Here is a 16,428-nt window from a genome sequence, read left to right on the forward strand (position 1 = left end):
TACATGCATCCAACTTCAATATTTAGTAGTTTTGTAAAGTGTAAAGCTGCTTTCCAATCCCTGTCTAGCATCAATTAATCTATTATAGATGATTTTCAAATGTCTATGCATATAAGCTTGTTTAGGAACAAAACGCATTTTATATCAACATGATCCCTTTCAAGCAGTGAGGGGTGAAGTAAAACAAATCACATGTTAAAACTCTATGTAAAATAAAGTCATGTTAGATACACATTTGGTCGTGATTTTTAGCGCCTTTTTTAATTTAACATGAGGCTTTATTTAGAACAGATGATGCAGAGATTTTGGCAGTATGAATTACTGTAGTTGTAAAACCAAGCAACCTTAAAACTAGAGCATCTTTTTTCCCCAACAAAAATTTGATAAAACATACTTAGATTTTATATACATTGAAAATTATATATTAATAAAGAAATTAAATCCTCTGTTGCCAACATAAGGAGTTCCTCCTGCTATCTTCACTCTGCCTTACCCATCATTGTCTTTAAGGCGTCAATTTTTCTACCATTTCTCATATGTAAAGCTCATAGAGAGGAGTTGGGTCATGCCTGGCATGCAAAGAGAGCTGCTGACCCCAGATTCTTTTTTAACAAATCATTTCTTGCTGTTTTAGATATACTAATGCTGCAAAATATGTAAAAAAAAAAAGAAAAACTTGTGTTATTTTACTTTTATTCCTAATTATGTTTGTCTAGCGTAACAATGTTAACTAGCATGTTTTAACTTTGTTTTATATTTCCAAAAATAAACTTTCCAACAAACTGTTAAACAAAACAAATTGCACCTCACAAGTGGGGATAGTGGAAAGGCTGAACCGAAAGTGCATAAGTGCTGTAAGCATGTCACTATCCACATTTACACATCCTCTGTGTTCTGTTTTGAGCACTTTTAAAGTTAAAAAGACAGAATCACACAAGAATAATATTGTTAGAAGGGAAAAGGCATCTCATTACCTTGAGACATGGTGGGATCCTCCATGTCTTACAGAAATAAAGAGCATCAAAGTTCAGTTTTAAATCATATTTTTCATGTGAAATTGATTTTAGTAATAGTTCATAATAATGATTTAAACATATATTTTGTAATAAATTTTTTCTTTTCGTATAATTTTTTCTTATTTGCTCTAAATATTTTGAGGTCCCGCCTTAGCCGCAGGGTTTATTAGGGTTTATATTATTAGCTTCCCACATTGTTTTTTTTTTTTGGCAAAAAACAAACAAAAATATTGTTCAGCTACAAACGGCTAGCACCTGTCATCGTCTGCGCTTTCTTAATCCCTGATTTCCAAACTCTATAAAACAACCGATTTAAAGCTTTGTCTTTTAATTAAAGTCTTTATTAACATGCTTTAAGTGCTGCAGCAGCACATCAACATTTCGTTGCTACAAATTCAAAAATGTCAAACATTAACACTGATCAAACTCACCTCCTCCAAACACAAATAATATTGCACTTTAACATCCTTTCACACCAGCCGCTGCTATTCTCTCTCTAGACATACACTTTCATAAACGCATACTGGTGTCCTTTGCAGTCACACAGGTGTAGTTTGTCCTCATACAGAAACATTGGTAAGAAAGTTTTTTAAAAAACAAAACAAAACACAAGAGCCTAGAAATAACACTAATATCCAAAAGAAGCTATTCTACACTAGTACAAATCTCGGGGATTCTTTGCAAGTGCTATACAGCCACAAAAAAAAGGTGTTTGTTTTGTTTTGTTTTTTTCCATGAAAATAAAACGCCAACTTGGCTACTGCTCCTCTTCGTTTTCCTGACCGGATCCTTCAGATCGATCACCTTCCAACCGATCTACAAGAAGCAGAAAATGAATCAATATGGAGGAGAAACATGGGAGGCAAAGGGCTGACAGACATGAGGTTTACCTGATCTGATGTGATTGAGGGACGCCAACATTCGGAGCATGAATGAGGCCGGGACAGTGATTGTATTTCTGGTCTCTTCCAGCATCAGCTCATTGCGGGTTATGACCTTTTAGTGAAGAGACGACAAAAAAAGTTAAGAAAAAAAAAACACAATCATAGCCATATAATCACAAACACATTTAAAACAGGAGACACAATAAATACAGCAATGGGATTTTATCATTACATTGTAGAAAAACTGCAATTACTGGTAAATCATATATTTTGAATTGATCAATTTTCTTTTGGAACAAAAGGCAGGGAAAAAAAAAAAAAAAAAAGAGTAAAATAATATTTCCTATAGTTCTGCCAAATTTCTTTCAGTTGTTAAACCGTCTTTAATCATAATTTATTGCGGTAACAATAAATCAACATTTTATGACAAATAATATATCAACATAAGGGAATGAAATGACCTCCCAAAACACAGGTTGTACAATTTATTTAAAATTTACTAAGAAAAAATAGTTACTGGGGGCAAAAAATGCCTTCTTTACAACAAATAAAAATAATATTTTTTAATTTATGCTAAAAATTTCTTTCTGAATACTAGCTTTTAATTTGTAATATTTAGTTTGTCCACCAGATGGTGCTATTATTCATTCAAACAATGATAGTTTTTTTTAAAAAGTTTGCTGCCCGGGTGCCTTACTACGCTCTGATGTTGAGTCACTATTAATCCTAGATTAAAAAACAAAACCTTTTAAAGTTTTTGGTGCAATTTATTCATTAAAATATTATAATTTTCAATAGATGAAAACTTGCACATTTTGAGTATAATATCACATATATGTCATTTTGTTTTTTTTAAAAGACAGTCCTGTTTGAACTGGACAAATAGGAATACAAACAGCAGGTTGAAGAAGCTGTGCTTTTTGACTTTATTTAAATATGACACATTTTCTTATTTGAAATCCTAATTTTCTGAGACATTGAACTTTATATTTTGATTATCTTCAAGCCAAAAACATCTAAATTGTAAGAAATAGAGCTTGAGATATTTTAGTCTGTTATATATCTATATATACGAAGAGTAAAAAATATATTGAACCTTTTCCACCATAATCTAATTGTAGTTATCAGGTTTTTTTTTTACATAGAGGTCATAACTGAATTCAGGTATTTGACGAAGAGCAAACTGCGTTTGGCATCAGGCTAAAAAAAAATAGTTTACATTTTCTTAAATGTAAATATGAAATAATGTTTCACTTTTTTTGCTTTTTGTTTTTAATTCTCACTCTTTTAACGTGGGCAGTGTGCACGCTTAGGGCGTTGTATACCTCTTCAGCAAGAACTCTGTTGAAAGATGGCGTCTGTTCCAGTGGCGACCAAATCTTGATATCGTAGTCTATCCCTGAAGAAGCCAAAACTGCAGAAACAAGGACATAAAGGGTGAGAATTAATGGCTGCACTTTATGAAAAGACCACCGTCCTAACTGGACTCACTGGGGTCATAGGGGTGCGGCTGCAGGCAGTTGACCACATGGTTGTCGGCCTCGAGCAGCATGACGTGTTCCGCTGTGTGTCGGTCCCAGATGAAAATGTGTCCACAGTCTGAGCCGCTCATCACAAAGTTGTTGCCCCAGAAGCACGACTCCTTTATCTGGGCAAAAGGGCAAACAACTCGATGGTATCTTGATATACTGCATATACCTGGATATACTGTATATATATATATATATATATTGTTTATTCTTAATGCACCTTTTTCCTCCTTGTTTGCACCTTCTTTGATTTCTATGCCAATATGTGACAAGTGAATTTCTCCGCTGTGATATCAATAAAACTCATCTAGTCTAATCTCTGGTCTAGAGCAACACTTTTAGTTTTGTATTACAGGAAAGTTTGGCTACTGACTTTAGACTTAATAAAAAAAAATTACATAAAATATGCAGTAAACTAATCATTTTCACAAGGTTTTCAACTTTATTGGTAAAGAGACAAAATTGCTGGTTTAATTTACTTCCACAGCTGCTGTAAACTGGTTTAAAATTCACAAAGGTGGTGCATACAGAGAGGAGGGGTTTTGACCATCCCTGTTCACACAATTTCTCTACAGCACCCACAAACCTTGGTCCCCTTCTTGCTTTGTAAACATTCAATAATCTAAAAGAAAATGATGACCCATTCTTCACCTTTAAAATTTGTACAAAACTACTCAAACACCTAACGAAGGGTATGGTTGTCATGGAGATGATGACACCAAAAGCACACCCTTTGCTGTGCTTAATAAGTAAAAATAAGCAATAATAATATGTTGATTAAATTTGTTTCAACTGGATAATTAGTGATACCAGTACATGTATGAGTTTTATTTGTAAGGTAATATTTCTAAGTACATTGGATTATCCTCTACTTGAATAAATAAAAACATGATTTCTACTGCTTACCATGGTTCTGGAGTTGCGATGGCCCTTGTAAACCATTTTGACTGAAGGTCTCCTGATATTCTGAGTCTCACTTTCTTCCATTTCTCTTCTCTCTTTCCTCCTGCGGAACAGCTCCTGGATACGAGCTGCTGCGGAGCGCCTAGGAAAGAAAAAGCAACAAATCAAAAGCATTTTTGTTAAAAATCCACAATATACCAGGTCTACGTGCTAAAAACGTCATGCTTGCGTTGCATTTTAACCACTAGTTTATCTTCAAATAAGTGAAAAAATATAGAGAATCTTTTTAGTAAAAACATTTGAGCATGATTAAAATCTGTTTATCTTGTTTCCTTGAAATCATCAAGCATGCGGGTTCATTGAATGCAGCATGATTGTTTGTGCTCACATGCAAACAACGTTTATACTCTGTTTTTTTGCATTAATAGTTTGATTCACACCAAGTCAGAACAAAGGGTTAGCTGAACACGGCACTCTGTATGGTGCAGTTGGCTTTAAATGCTGTGCAGCAGCTTCAGTGTTAGGTAGCTGAAGTTTCCAGAACGAGCGTGTTACCTGATCATCCTATCTCCTACTGCAGATCCTCTGGAATTAAATCTACATTTGTTTGAAAACAGTCAGTGTGAAAGCATAAAACTCAAATCCAAAACATCTATCCTTAAGTTCAAAGATGATTTGATGAAACTGATGGAGATTCCTATTTATGGCATGCTGAGAGAAAGCAGGACCAACCTCTGTCCCTGTCCTCTGAATCTCGCCGGTGGGATGAGAATGGGATCGTCGTCGCTGTCGTCAGAGTCCTGGTTGCTTGGTGCTGGCTGACTCTGAGGCTCCACCCCCTCCTCGCCGGCAGGTTCTGCTCTTCTGCAGCCTCCTGACGTGTCCTCTGAACCCTCTGGCTGGCTCCTCTCCTGCAGCGGAGACCCCATGTAATGCCACTCAGAGGGACCCCATGTCGTGGAGCCACCAAGAGCGCTGGAGCCTGAGACGTCTCGCTGAGACTCTGAGGAGGCAGCTGGCAAACTCTGCTGCCCGCAGCACTCACAGGGAGCTGAGGAGGTGACAAAGAACATGGTCAGTTTGTCCTGTAGTACAGTGGGAAATAAACCAGAGGATATGGTTCCTAACAGAAGTATTTATACCGCTTCAACTATTTTTTTCCCACCATGTTTCCACAACGAACGGCTGGAGGAAATCTAACTATTCTAATTCCCCTGAACACTCAATCCCCAAAGTGAAACATGGTGGTGGCAGCATTATGCTGTGGGGATCTTTGTCTTCTACTTCTAGCAGGACAAGGACCCTAAAAGTCCCAGCAAATCGATTAATCTGTAGATTATTTTTCAACTCATTGATTAATAATCGGATAGCCAAAGGTGTTCCTTGAAGAAGACTTTTTATGAAAGGAAACCAGGTGAAACTAAAACTTTTCCACTTGGGAAGTTCTGAATAGAGCATAGTGACAGACAAAAACATATTTTTTTTTATCTTAAATACTAAATGTTTACATATTCCTTTTACAATTTTGGTATAATTACTGCTCTTAGTGGGTTGCTCTGTCAGCTAAAGCCATGTTTTAAAGTCTTTACTCCAGTTGACGATTATTCGATTCATCAAGATTAATCCGATTAATTGTTTCAGCCCTAGTCAGATTAAATTATGGCCCACTTAGTTCAGAACATAATCAACACTTCTCAGACGCCACCAACCAGACCGAGCAGATGTGGAAAGCAGGTTAAAAAAAACATGCTTTTGCCTGAACAATCTGCTCTTCCATTCCTAATAATTATCAATCCTTTATTAGTTTAAATTACCCTCTATAGGCAGAGATTTAAAGTCATTATGTGACAGAACAGTTAAAAAATGTTTGAGCAGTTTTAATACTTTTGCGAGGCACCATGAAAGCAACCATTTCCATGATGCTGAAAAACATGAATTACCCGGTTCTGATGTTGAGCTCTCTGCAGACAGAGTCTCTCTGCTGTTTGCCGTCGCAGCGTCTGACGATTTAGACGTTCCACCGCCCATCGAGCTGGATGCGCTGCTGCTCCTGTGAAGAAAATTAAACAGTCACCAGCTTCATAAAAAATAAAAAAATAACAATTTTATAAAGAAAATAAACAAAAGGAAGGGTAAAGGTTTGGCAATCAAAAGATAATCCACAGATAACAAGCAGTCCGCTCACCACTCATCGGTGAAGTCCAGCTTGATGGTGCTGGTGGTGGTTCCCTCTGAGCTGTAGTGCAGGCTAAGGACTGGCTGCGCTGCGCTGGGTCGGGTGGTGGAAGTGGAGGTGGTCGGGGCGCTGCTGGCTGTCGTGGTAACAGACTCCTCAGGAGTTGAAGCCGCAGCCTCTGCTGCCCCTGGTTAAAGTAGAGAAAAAAGGCACAGAGGCAACGGCGGTTGAGTTTATCCTACATGCAGAATGCAGCAGTGCAAAAGAGCGATGGACATTAGTAAAATCACAGACAGTGTAATGTGGAAGAAGAAAGTTTGAAAGGCATAAATTAAGAAGAATGAAAAGTGAAATATAGCTATGAAGCTTAATTCTGCTCTTTAGTCAAAGAGAAGAAAAAGGTGCCAAAAGGAGGAAAAGGTGCATGGGGGTTTATACAGTATATACACATATATATTGAAGTCCCTTATTTAACAGGAATATTAAACAGGGTTATCGCACATGGTATTTAATGCATATTTATATGGATGGGTATTTATATATATAGCTATTGCACTGGATATTAAATATAAAAAACAGGGTATTAAATAGTGATTGCACATTAGATATCGCACAACTTATTGGCTTTGTAGTTTTGCATTGTATAGTCTGGTGGCAGGAGGGATGAATGACCTGTGGTAGCGCTCCGTTTTATAAACTGGGTGTAAGTCTTTAATTTAAGGAGCTGCTTAGCTCGCCTACATTCTGGTACAGAGTGGAAGGTGTTGTCCATGATGGATGTAAGCTTGGACAGCAACCTCCTCTCAGCCACTTCCTCCACTGAGTCCAGCGCGCAGCCAAGGACACAAGTGGCCTTTCTCACCACTTTGTTCAGTCTCTTTTCTCAACTCTGCGCTGCCAGGGGCCCAGCACACGACAGCGTAGGGGAGGGCTGATGCCACCACAGAGTTATAGAAGGTTTTAAGCAGGGGCCTGCTTCATTTCTTGAGCCCCAGTCGGCCTCAGCAGATGGCCGCTCACACTGAGCCTGGTTCTGCTGGAGGTTTTTTCCTGTTAAACAGGAGTTTTTCCTCTCCACTGTCGCATCAAGCATGCTTAGTGTGAGGGATTGCATTCGAGTCAATAAGACGATGCACTCAACTGGTTTTTCNTATATATATATATATATATATATATATAGCTATTGCACTGGGTATTAAATATAAAAAACAGGGTATTAAATAGTGATTGCACATTAGATATTGCACAACTTATTGGCTTTGTAGTTTTGCATTGTATAGTCTGGTGGGAGCAGGGATGAATGACCTATGGTAGCGCTCCTTTTTATAAACTGGGTGTAAGTCTTTAATTTAAGGAGCTGCTTAGCTCGCCTACATTCTGGTACAGAGTGGAAGGTGTTGTCCATGATGGATGTGAGCTTGGACAGCACCCTCCTCTCAGCCACTTCCTCCACTGAGTCCAGAGTGCAGCCAAGGACACAAGTGGCCTTTCTCACCACTTTGTTCAGTCTCTTTTCTCAACTCTGCGCTGCCAGGGGCTCAGCACACGACAGCGTAGGGGAGGGCTGATGCCACCACAGAGTTATAGAAGGTTTTAAGCAGGGGCCTGCTTCATTTCTTGAGCCCCAGTCAGCCTCAGCAGATGGCCGCTCACACTGAGCCTGGTTCTGCTGGAGGTTTTTTCCTGTTAAAAAGGAGTTTTTCCTCTCCACTGTCGCATCAAGCATGCTTAGTGTGAGGGATTGCATTCGAGTCAATAAGACGATGCACTCAACTGGTTTTTCTTAGATGGAAAACTTTGAATTAATTTCACTGTATGATTTGGTGAACTGTAAAGTGCCTTGAGATGACATGTGTTGTGAATTGGCGCTATAGAAATACTGGTTAAAACACTCACTCCAAAGCACTTTCAGCCCTAGTATGTAATTATTAGTACTGAAATCATAAGATGAGATAAAGGTAGATGTAAAACTGAAAGTCCCCCCTTCTTCTTCCTCCACATGTTTCATCCACTCATGTTTCATCCACTCATGTCCACACCAAATATCAGGCTTTTTTAATAGAAAAATCAACAGGCTGCTTTAAAATCCGGAGCATGTAATCCCCCACTGGTAGATTTTAGCAAATTAAACCATTATGTCCTTTACTGTGTGTGCAAGATAACTTCTTGTAGGTGTTGGAAAAAAAGACGAACAGATGATACTGTGTGAGATGGAGAGAGAAGACCGGGAACGGAGGAGAGACGCACCCTGCTGTTCATCCAGAGTCATGGATCCCAGCTGTTTGTTTACCACAGACGAAGGGGAATCTGGAACACAAAGCAGACAGTCTGCACTCTGAAAGAGTTCGAAGATGAAGAAGCAGACACACATTCAAGATGCTTAACCTTTAAAACCTGGTGACTTGTACATAACTATGTGTATTTCCGCTTTTTGCAATGCAAACAAACGTTTAAAAAGTTCACATCTGCTCATTACACATAAGAGTGACTTGCAAAAGTATTAATATCCTTGAACTTTTTCACATCACAACATTCAGCTTTAATAGATTTTATCTGGAATTTGAAGCACAGTTAGGTCTGGACCTGGACTGGGATATTTGAACAAATGTTTCCTTTTCTAACTCAAACCGTAGCACTCCATGTCTCTCAGGCTGCATGTTTAGGAGTAGTTGTCCTGCTGGTAGGGGAACTTCAGTCTCAAGTCCTTTAGTTGTCGCTTAACAATTTTCTTCCAGAATCAGCCTTTATCTCGCTGCTTGCATCTCCCTAGTGCTGTGGGGGTTTACTGTAAATATCCTTCCATAAAAATCATCACTTGCTTTCACACAAATGCCTGAGGAAACTCCTCACTGCTTTCTTTTAGTGTCACAATCATTGCACTGAAGCCCCCCCGCGCTGAAGCCTCCATTCTCAATGCTTTGGCTTTGAGTCCTGACTGATGAGAACTATGCTGCAGATCTTCACCCCAGCTATCTGATCCCTTGGCAAATACAAAGCCGTAAAAATGTGATAACAATAAAAATGTGAATCAATCATGATCGTCATCGCTTCGATATTTAAAGCCCTAGTTTGAAGGAAACCTTTCTTCCTGCCATTCTTTCAAACAAGCCCGACTAACAGTTATCCCAGAAGCATTTATCTTGAGATTAATTTGTTTTATTTGTGAAAATTGGTGAAATTTTTCTTCCGCTTTGCACCCGGCCGTCACATTTCTTTAAATCCTCTCCAAACACAAATCGAGGTTTGCGGCTGTAATGTACCAAAATAAGGAAAAGGCTCCAGGGTTTGTTTGACACTTTAGCAAGGCACTGAATTAATCGACATACAAACATTAGTAGATGCTGTGTTGCCGACTACACAGTGTATTCTTAATCAGTATAAATCACAGCCAGTGAATGTTAGAGAAGCAAAAGCAATGAAGATCTCATTCAAACACAAATACGTAAATTTGCAGTTACAGTAGCAGCCTTTCAAAATATCCCTTCCCAGTCAAATGCCATGGTAATGGCAGCCCACTTCCCTGCAACTCCCAGCGAAATCCCCTCCAACTTCCGGCCACTGGAGTGACGCCCTCCTTCTCCTGCGTGTGCATATCTTTTTACTCCAACTCCACCCCTTCACTGAATTACAGGTTCTGACCAGGAGATGGCGCTTCTCTTTAGATCTTAATGTCCAGAAATAATGGCTAAAGAATATTTTAGTACAAAGATTGATGTTTAAAAATGAATTATAGGGGACCAGCCAAGGGCCCATCAAGGAAAGTGGGGACATTTTGAATGGCTACTACTGTAGACCTATAGACCTTTCCACTGCACCACAACAAGAAAACTTCTCACATATACTAATTTGGTGCTTGAGGGTCAGTAATGCGGTTTTTCTGTTTGAAAGAGAATTTAATTGACGATGAAGTGAAAACCAAACCGCAGACAGGAAGCCAGCGGTGACCAATTATCAAAGCAGTTTCACCATCAAACAGGGAAACAACCACATGAACCAAACCAGAGCCTTAACAACTGCTGGTGCCACTCCAGAGTCTGCAAATGGAATAAAAAACAAGCAGCACGTAAAGGGAGCGTTAGTGAGGGGGGTGAGGAAGCTGCTAAGGTTTAGAGGTTTTTAAATGTAAGGTGTGTTAGAGAGGGGCTGAGATCTAGCAAGATCGGGATTTTCTGAGGCAAGGTGAGTCTGCACAGAAACATGTCTGCAAAGGTTACATGATGGGTGAGAGCGGGAGGACTTGGCGAGGGTAGCTGCAGGCTTGGAAAGCTCAGAGGGAGGGGTAACCTGTGAAGGGTTGGTTCGGAGCAGCGGTAGCAGCAGCAGCAGCTGGAGTAGCCCCTCTTTGTGACTGCCTCTCAGAGGTGGAGGGGGCCGCCGCCCGCTGACCCTGTCCCGGTGGGTCGGCCAGCCGAAGCAACCTCTGCAAACGCCTACACACTAAACTTATGGGCAGGCGATGAGGACCGTACTCTGACAGAGAGGCAGAGGGGGCGACAGAGACAGGAATGAGCGGTCAGGAGACAGAGAGGGGTAGGAGGTGAGGAGCAGAGAGACAGAGAGGGACAACTGGGGGCTGAAGGAAAAGAAAGTGAAGCTGCTGATTGAGTGGCTCCAAAACATCCACAGATCCACCACTCACACAGTGCATTACAAAAGCTCTCATACTCCCTTAAACCATTTTGGAACGTTACTACCAGAAACTATAAATGTTTTGTTAGGATTTTGTGAATAAGTTAAGTTCATTTCAATTAGCTCCCCTGACTAAAACTTCCTTTAGGAGTGTTTATATAAACCTAATTAAGCCAAAAAAAAAGGTGCAACTTAAAGACAAGCATGTAAATTGAGATTTACATCCAACACTTTTCACATCTGTATAAATTCATAAAAAAAAGGTATGGCATGTTTACTTTGACTTTCATCTCACAACTACTCACTGCTCTGTGTTGGTAAACAAATCAAAGTAGAAAACATTGAGGTTTGTGGTTGTAACGTCACAAATGTTAAAAGAGCGCACCAAGTTCCCCTGAACTTCAGTGGCACCGGTCAAAAGATTACTACACTGTTACCTGAGAGCGCAGGTTCAGAGGTGGGGGTGGCCGTGGGTGTGGGCGTCCCGGTCGTCTCTCCCTGACTTCTTTGCTCTGAGTCAGGGGAGGAGGTGAGGGGAGAGGAGGAAGGGGCGGAGCTCTCTACTGAAGTAGAGCCGGAAGTAGGAGGTGCAGTGACTGCTGATGAAGACCCTGAGGAAGAGGAGGAGGAAGTGGATTTGGACACGGGGGCTTTGGCAGCGGCAGCAGGACTGGCTGGGACCTCTGGGGAATCAGTCGCCACAGGCCTCTCAGGGGCGCTGGACTCCTGGTTGGAGTCTGTAGCCGGAGCAGCAGGGGTGTTTAAGGAGCCCTCAGGTCGGACCGCCGTTCCTGAAAAAAAGACAATCAGTTCATAAATCATGAACAAGGTTAATAATCAATACTTAAATTAATTTGGCAGGATTGAAATAGAAGACAAAGGTTCAAACTAAAATACTTCATAAATTAATGGTTTTCCTTTTAATCTGGTTGGATATCTTCAGTAGTTGGGAGTCTTTTTCCCACACTATACTATTCATACTAAAATAAGCTTTTGTTTTGCAGAAGCTTGAAGGCGAGGCATCACCTCTGGACCGGGTCTGAGGTCGGCTTCCTCTGCTGCTCTGAGCTTCAGTGGCTTCTTCAAACCACCGGGACAACATGTCTGACATTCTCTGCATCAGAGACACGTTCGGACTCTGTTCCCCTAAAACCAGAGGGAAAAACATCTCAGAATAATAAGTAACATACAGGTACATAAAAAAAAAATACTTTTTTAACTTCATTTCAGAGTGAGAAACATAAAGAGTGAAATATTTATATTTCACTCTTTAATAATAATGTTGATAATTATGAATTATAACAACAAATCACAAATTCTGTCTTAGAAGATTGGAATATTGTGAAAAAAGTTAAATATTGGAAACTCATGGTAGTAGGGAAAACAATCACAGGGGTAACTGCTGACTTTGAGACGTTTCCAACTCTTTTTCAGTATTCTATTCACAGGATTCCTTTCTTAAAGGAGAAGTTCGGTTTTTTACACTTTAAGCCCATTTTCTGTAGTGTCCAGGATGAAATCGAATGATCGACACCAAAAGTTTGACAATTGCTCCTGTCTCTGCTTTTTGGCTCATTTAGAATCCACCCCTGGCTGCTTTAGAATGGCTTGCATAGAGCATGTCCGATAATGTCCTTAAAACAACCTTAAACGTTCTTTTTTTTTTCGCTTCACTCTGTGTACTCAGACGTCGAGAATCAAGAATCCACCTTTCGTATTCCATTTTCAGAGTTTTTTAAAGTGTTTAACAGAGACGTTAGCACCTCGACGTCGGAGTACGCAGAGTGAAGCGAAAAGACTACAACTGTGTAAACAGGCCCCATTTCCGTTTCCGGTGGCAGCGGAATATTGACTATTCCTACAGAACTCAATGGGATTTACAAAATGCTAAATAAAACAAGACAGGAACGGTTTTTCTTCACGAAACTTTTTTTGGAACGTCATTGAACAGCGCTGACGACACGGTGAGTAGCATATTTAAAAAAAAGAACGTTTAAGGTTGTTTTAAGGACATTATCGGACATGCTCTATGCAAGCCATTCTAAAGCAGCCAGGGGTTGATTCTAAATGAGCCAAAAAGCAGAGACAGGAGCAATTGTCAAACTTTTGGTGTCGATCATTCGATTTCATCCTGGACACTACAGAAAATGGGCTTAAAGTGTAAAAAACCGAACTTCTCCTTTAAGTGAGAAACATTCATGGAATTTACCCTCCAACTACTGTAGTTCTACGTCTTAAGAGTCCAGTTCAGCTTTTAAGGATAGAAAAAGTATCCAAAAAACACAAAACGCTCATTTAATGGAGGTAACATATTTTTTAAAACCTGTTTAACTACACTATCAAACTGACTTACTATACTATATACTATATTATACTATACTATATAATCAAAGTACTAATTTACAAGCTGTAGAAGTAATTAATCACTTAATGAGTAATGTAGTTCTATAGATCATATAATGCATAGAATATCCGTCTGGATCTTTTTTCTTAGATTTTATGGCACCATTAACCAAACCCCATCAGACCGTTAGGGATTATAATGCTATAAAATGAACTGAACGTCGGTCAAAAAGTAGGTTTGGACAGGTCGAGATGAAGCTTCCAAACCCAGGAGCACTGGAAAGAATTATAAGCATGGTGGTGGTAGATTTATAGTAATGCTATGTTCAGACCGTACGCTACTGAAGCAGCAGAAGCAGCTGGTTTACATGCAAAGCCAATGGTTGATGTGCATCATGGCACATCAAAAAGACCTGCAGCGCATTTCAAACAGCAGGAGCAGCGCTTATTGACGCATCTGAGCATCTGAAGCATCACCTCATGAGAATCTGGGCATTTGCTTCACAAGCAGCAGATGCCGGAGTTGGAAAAAATGTACTTTTGCTGCTTTACGGGTCACAGGAACCGATCGTAGAAGCTGATCTGGGAGCTGGCAAGGAGACGGACACAGCACTGCTGATGCAGATCACTATGATCACTTCACTGAAACAGTTTTATTAATGCCTAAATGAACTTAAAATGTCGAAACCTGGCAGCAAAATATGTCGGCTTTTATTATTCTGGTGCCTGCAGTTTGGATTACGTACATGAAAAAAAACCTTCCAGCCGCAATGAACAGTAGCGGAAAAGCCCAAAGACGCGACTGAGTCAGAGGCTGCTGTCGATGGGGATATCAAGTGACAGAGCACCATATGTGTACAGGGGTTTCGTGCTGTAGTCCAACAGCAAAATAATATTTGAAGGCAGGATCGTAATCGTGATGAACTGACTGCACAGATGAAGTTCTCAGGTGGACTTTCTCACTTAAAGACAAATCTATTTTCTACCCACTTATTAAAGCAAATATAGCAAAGCCGCTCTCTGCCTTTGAACACAGGAGCAGCAGAAGCATCAGACGCATCTGTATACACTTTACCACACTTTACCAGACGAGCTTCAGGAGCATGAAGGATGCTCTTGAGGCGCATCAGACCTTAATGTGAATAAGCATCAAAAATGAAGCAGCCGGCGCTTTTTTGCTGCTACTATCGCATGCGGTCTGAACATACCATGAGGGACTGTGTTGATGCTAGTGGTTCTGTTTACATTGCCCAAGATGAATAGAAGAAAGAATAAAAATTCTCAAGTCAAGACTGAGACGGCTGATATTGAATTTAACTGCATGTTCCTAAAGGACAATGACTGCAAACGCATCTTGGGGTGGAAAATTGTGGACTATCCTTTTTAAAACTAAACCAACAACCAACATTTTGTCAAAAAATAAAGGGTGTGCATCTTTACATCTGTCCCTGTATGAACTATTTGTGATGCCGTGTGGTTTAGAGGACATATAAAACTAGTTCAAACTTACAAACAAGTCTGCTCCAAAATGCTGGCCATCAATGGCTAAAGTCAGAAAATCTGCTTAATTGAACGCCCAATCAGCAGCGGATCAACAGCAGCATAACAAGAACAGAGGATCTTTAAATTAACACAGAGTTGTGAAGTAAATTACTCAGATCTCCTTCATTTTTGTAAAAAAATTAAGAGAGCAAAGTAAATTTGAAGTCAAACTCTATGTGCAGAAGCCTGGGCAAAAAGTTTATTCTACAGTTAACTATTTAGGATTGTTGGTTTAAAACGTTTTTCTAGTTACTTTAGTAGGTAATTTTAATCACATTTGTCCATGATAAAAATCCTGCTTGAAAGGTGAAGTCACCACCTGATCAGTTCAAATTCATGGTTAAGGGGAATCAGTTGAAACACCTTAACATCTTATTAGGCAGTTTCTGTTTCTTCCAAATGTTGTAAAGGGATCAATTATTTAGGCTCTAATGGACACCACAGTAAATCATCTTATGGTTTCCTATTGTTTTTTTATCACAGTACATTAGAGAGGGGATAATTAAAAGTTTATTAAGGAATGCTGCTGGGAACTTACAAAATAAAAGCATCTGGGCAGCCTTGAAGGATAAGGTCCCTTCTCAGATGTTCCCTGAAATGTGATTCTGCTTTAAACTGGCAGCAGAACATTCTGTGATCTTACCATCTCTTTCTCTTTCGCTCTCAGGACGAGCTCGGGGTCCGGTGTCGGACCAGTCCCCTCGAAGACGCAGGCGCTTCACCGGAGGCTGCCTTAGCTGTGGAAACACCCACACAGTCAAAGTACAGTCAAAAATAACTCTGCTGCCGAAGCAAAACACTCCTCTACTCTGGCAGTGTCCTCTCCAAAGTGCCCCCACCTCTCTGGTAGCATGACTAAGGTTGCCCCCTTTTTCCAGTCCCTTGGATAATTTGAAGAACAACAGGCTGAGAGCCAGAAATAGAAAATAGGGGTCTTAGTGGAGGGACTATTAACTGCTTTGCAAAGGAAATGTCATCGAGTCTGAACAGGTGGTGAAAAGAAGCACAGGCTGAACAAGGAGAAGGACGTCAGACAGGAAAGGACCAGGAGCTAATGAGGTCAGAGGTGGAGGAGAAGCACAGATAAGAGGGGTGTCAGGCTTTTCCTGGGTGCTGCCCCCCCACCACTGTAAGCCTCAGCCCAGACTATGTAAGTGGGTTGAGGAACGCCGTCTGTGTCGGTCGCTGTATTTGGAAAGGAATGTGTGAGTGTGCGCACCTCGACACAGCTGAAAACTTGGCACACTGATCAAGAACATTCAGACGAACAACCCTAACCCTGACGGGCTGTCAGGGACTCAAACTGAAAAATATAATCGTATTCTAATCAACGACCAAATCATACCTAAGCACCAACAGGATGAGACTACAGCTTTCAGTGAGGAAGTGGTTAGAAGGAAAAGATT

General features: G+C 40.3%; 1 protein-coding gene across 4 annotated transcripts in view; it reads right to left on the reverse strand.

The window, feature by feature from the left end:
• Positions 1 to 1,741: 1,741 nt before the first annotated feature.
• Positions 1,742 to 16,428, reverse strand: part of dcaf6 (DDB1 and CUL4 associated factor 6) — a 28,265-nt gene continuing 13,578 nt past the window's right edge. The window contains exons 8-21 of one of the 4 annotated variants that reach the window (XM_015385392.1): positions 15,666 to 15,759; positions 12,164 to 12,283; positions 11,575 to 11,928; positions 10,793 to 10,978; positions 8,756 to 8,815; positions 6,518 to 6,695; positions 6,273 to 6,382; positions 5,065 to 5,383; positions 4,888 to 4,929; positions 4,336 to 4,474; positions 3,392 to 3,548; positions 3,226 to 3,314; positions 1,907 to 2,012; positions 1,742 to 1,832 (exon numbers count right to left, since the gene is read on the reverse strand). In XM_015385392.1, the coding sequence (XP_015240878.1) occupies positions 1,774 to 1,832; positions 1,907 to 2,012; positions 3,226 to 3,314; positions 3,392 to 3,548; positions 4,336 to 4,474; positions 4,888 to 4,929; positions 5,065 to 5,383; positions 6,273 to 6,382; positions 6,518 to 6,695; positions 8,756 to 8,815; positions 10,793 to 10,978; positions 11,575 to 11,928; positions 12,164 to 12,283; positions 15,666 to 15,759 (2,013 nt within the window). In that variant the 3' untranslated portion in view covers positions 1,742 to 1,773. The remainder of the gene's footprint in view (positions 1,833 to 1,906; positions 2,013 to 3,225; positions 3,315 to 3,391; positions 3,549 to 4,335; positions 4,475 to 4,887; positions 4,930 to 5,064; positions 5,384 to 6,272; positions 6,383 to 6,517; positions 6,696 to 8,755; positions 8,816 to 10,792; positions 10,979 to 11,574; positions 11,929 to 12,163; positions 12,284 to 15,665; positions 15,760 to 16,428) is intronic. The other 3 variants (XM_015385394.1, XM_015385393.1, XM_015385395.1) reach the window with 3 other exon arrangements.

This window comes from Cyprinodon variegatus, unplaced genomic scaffold (assembly GCF_000732505.1).
Source record: "Cyprinodon variegatus isolate N-32 unplaced genomic scaffold, C_variegatus-1.0 Scaffold337, whole genome shotgun sequence".
Taxonomy (NCBI): domain Eukaryota; kingdom Metazoa; phylum Chordata; class Actinopteri; order Cyprinodontiformes; family Cyprinodontidae; genus Cyprinodon; species Cyprinodon variegatus.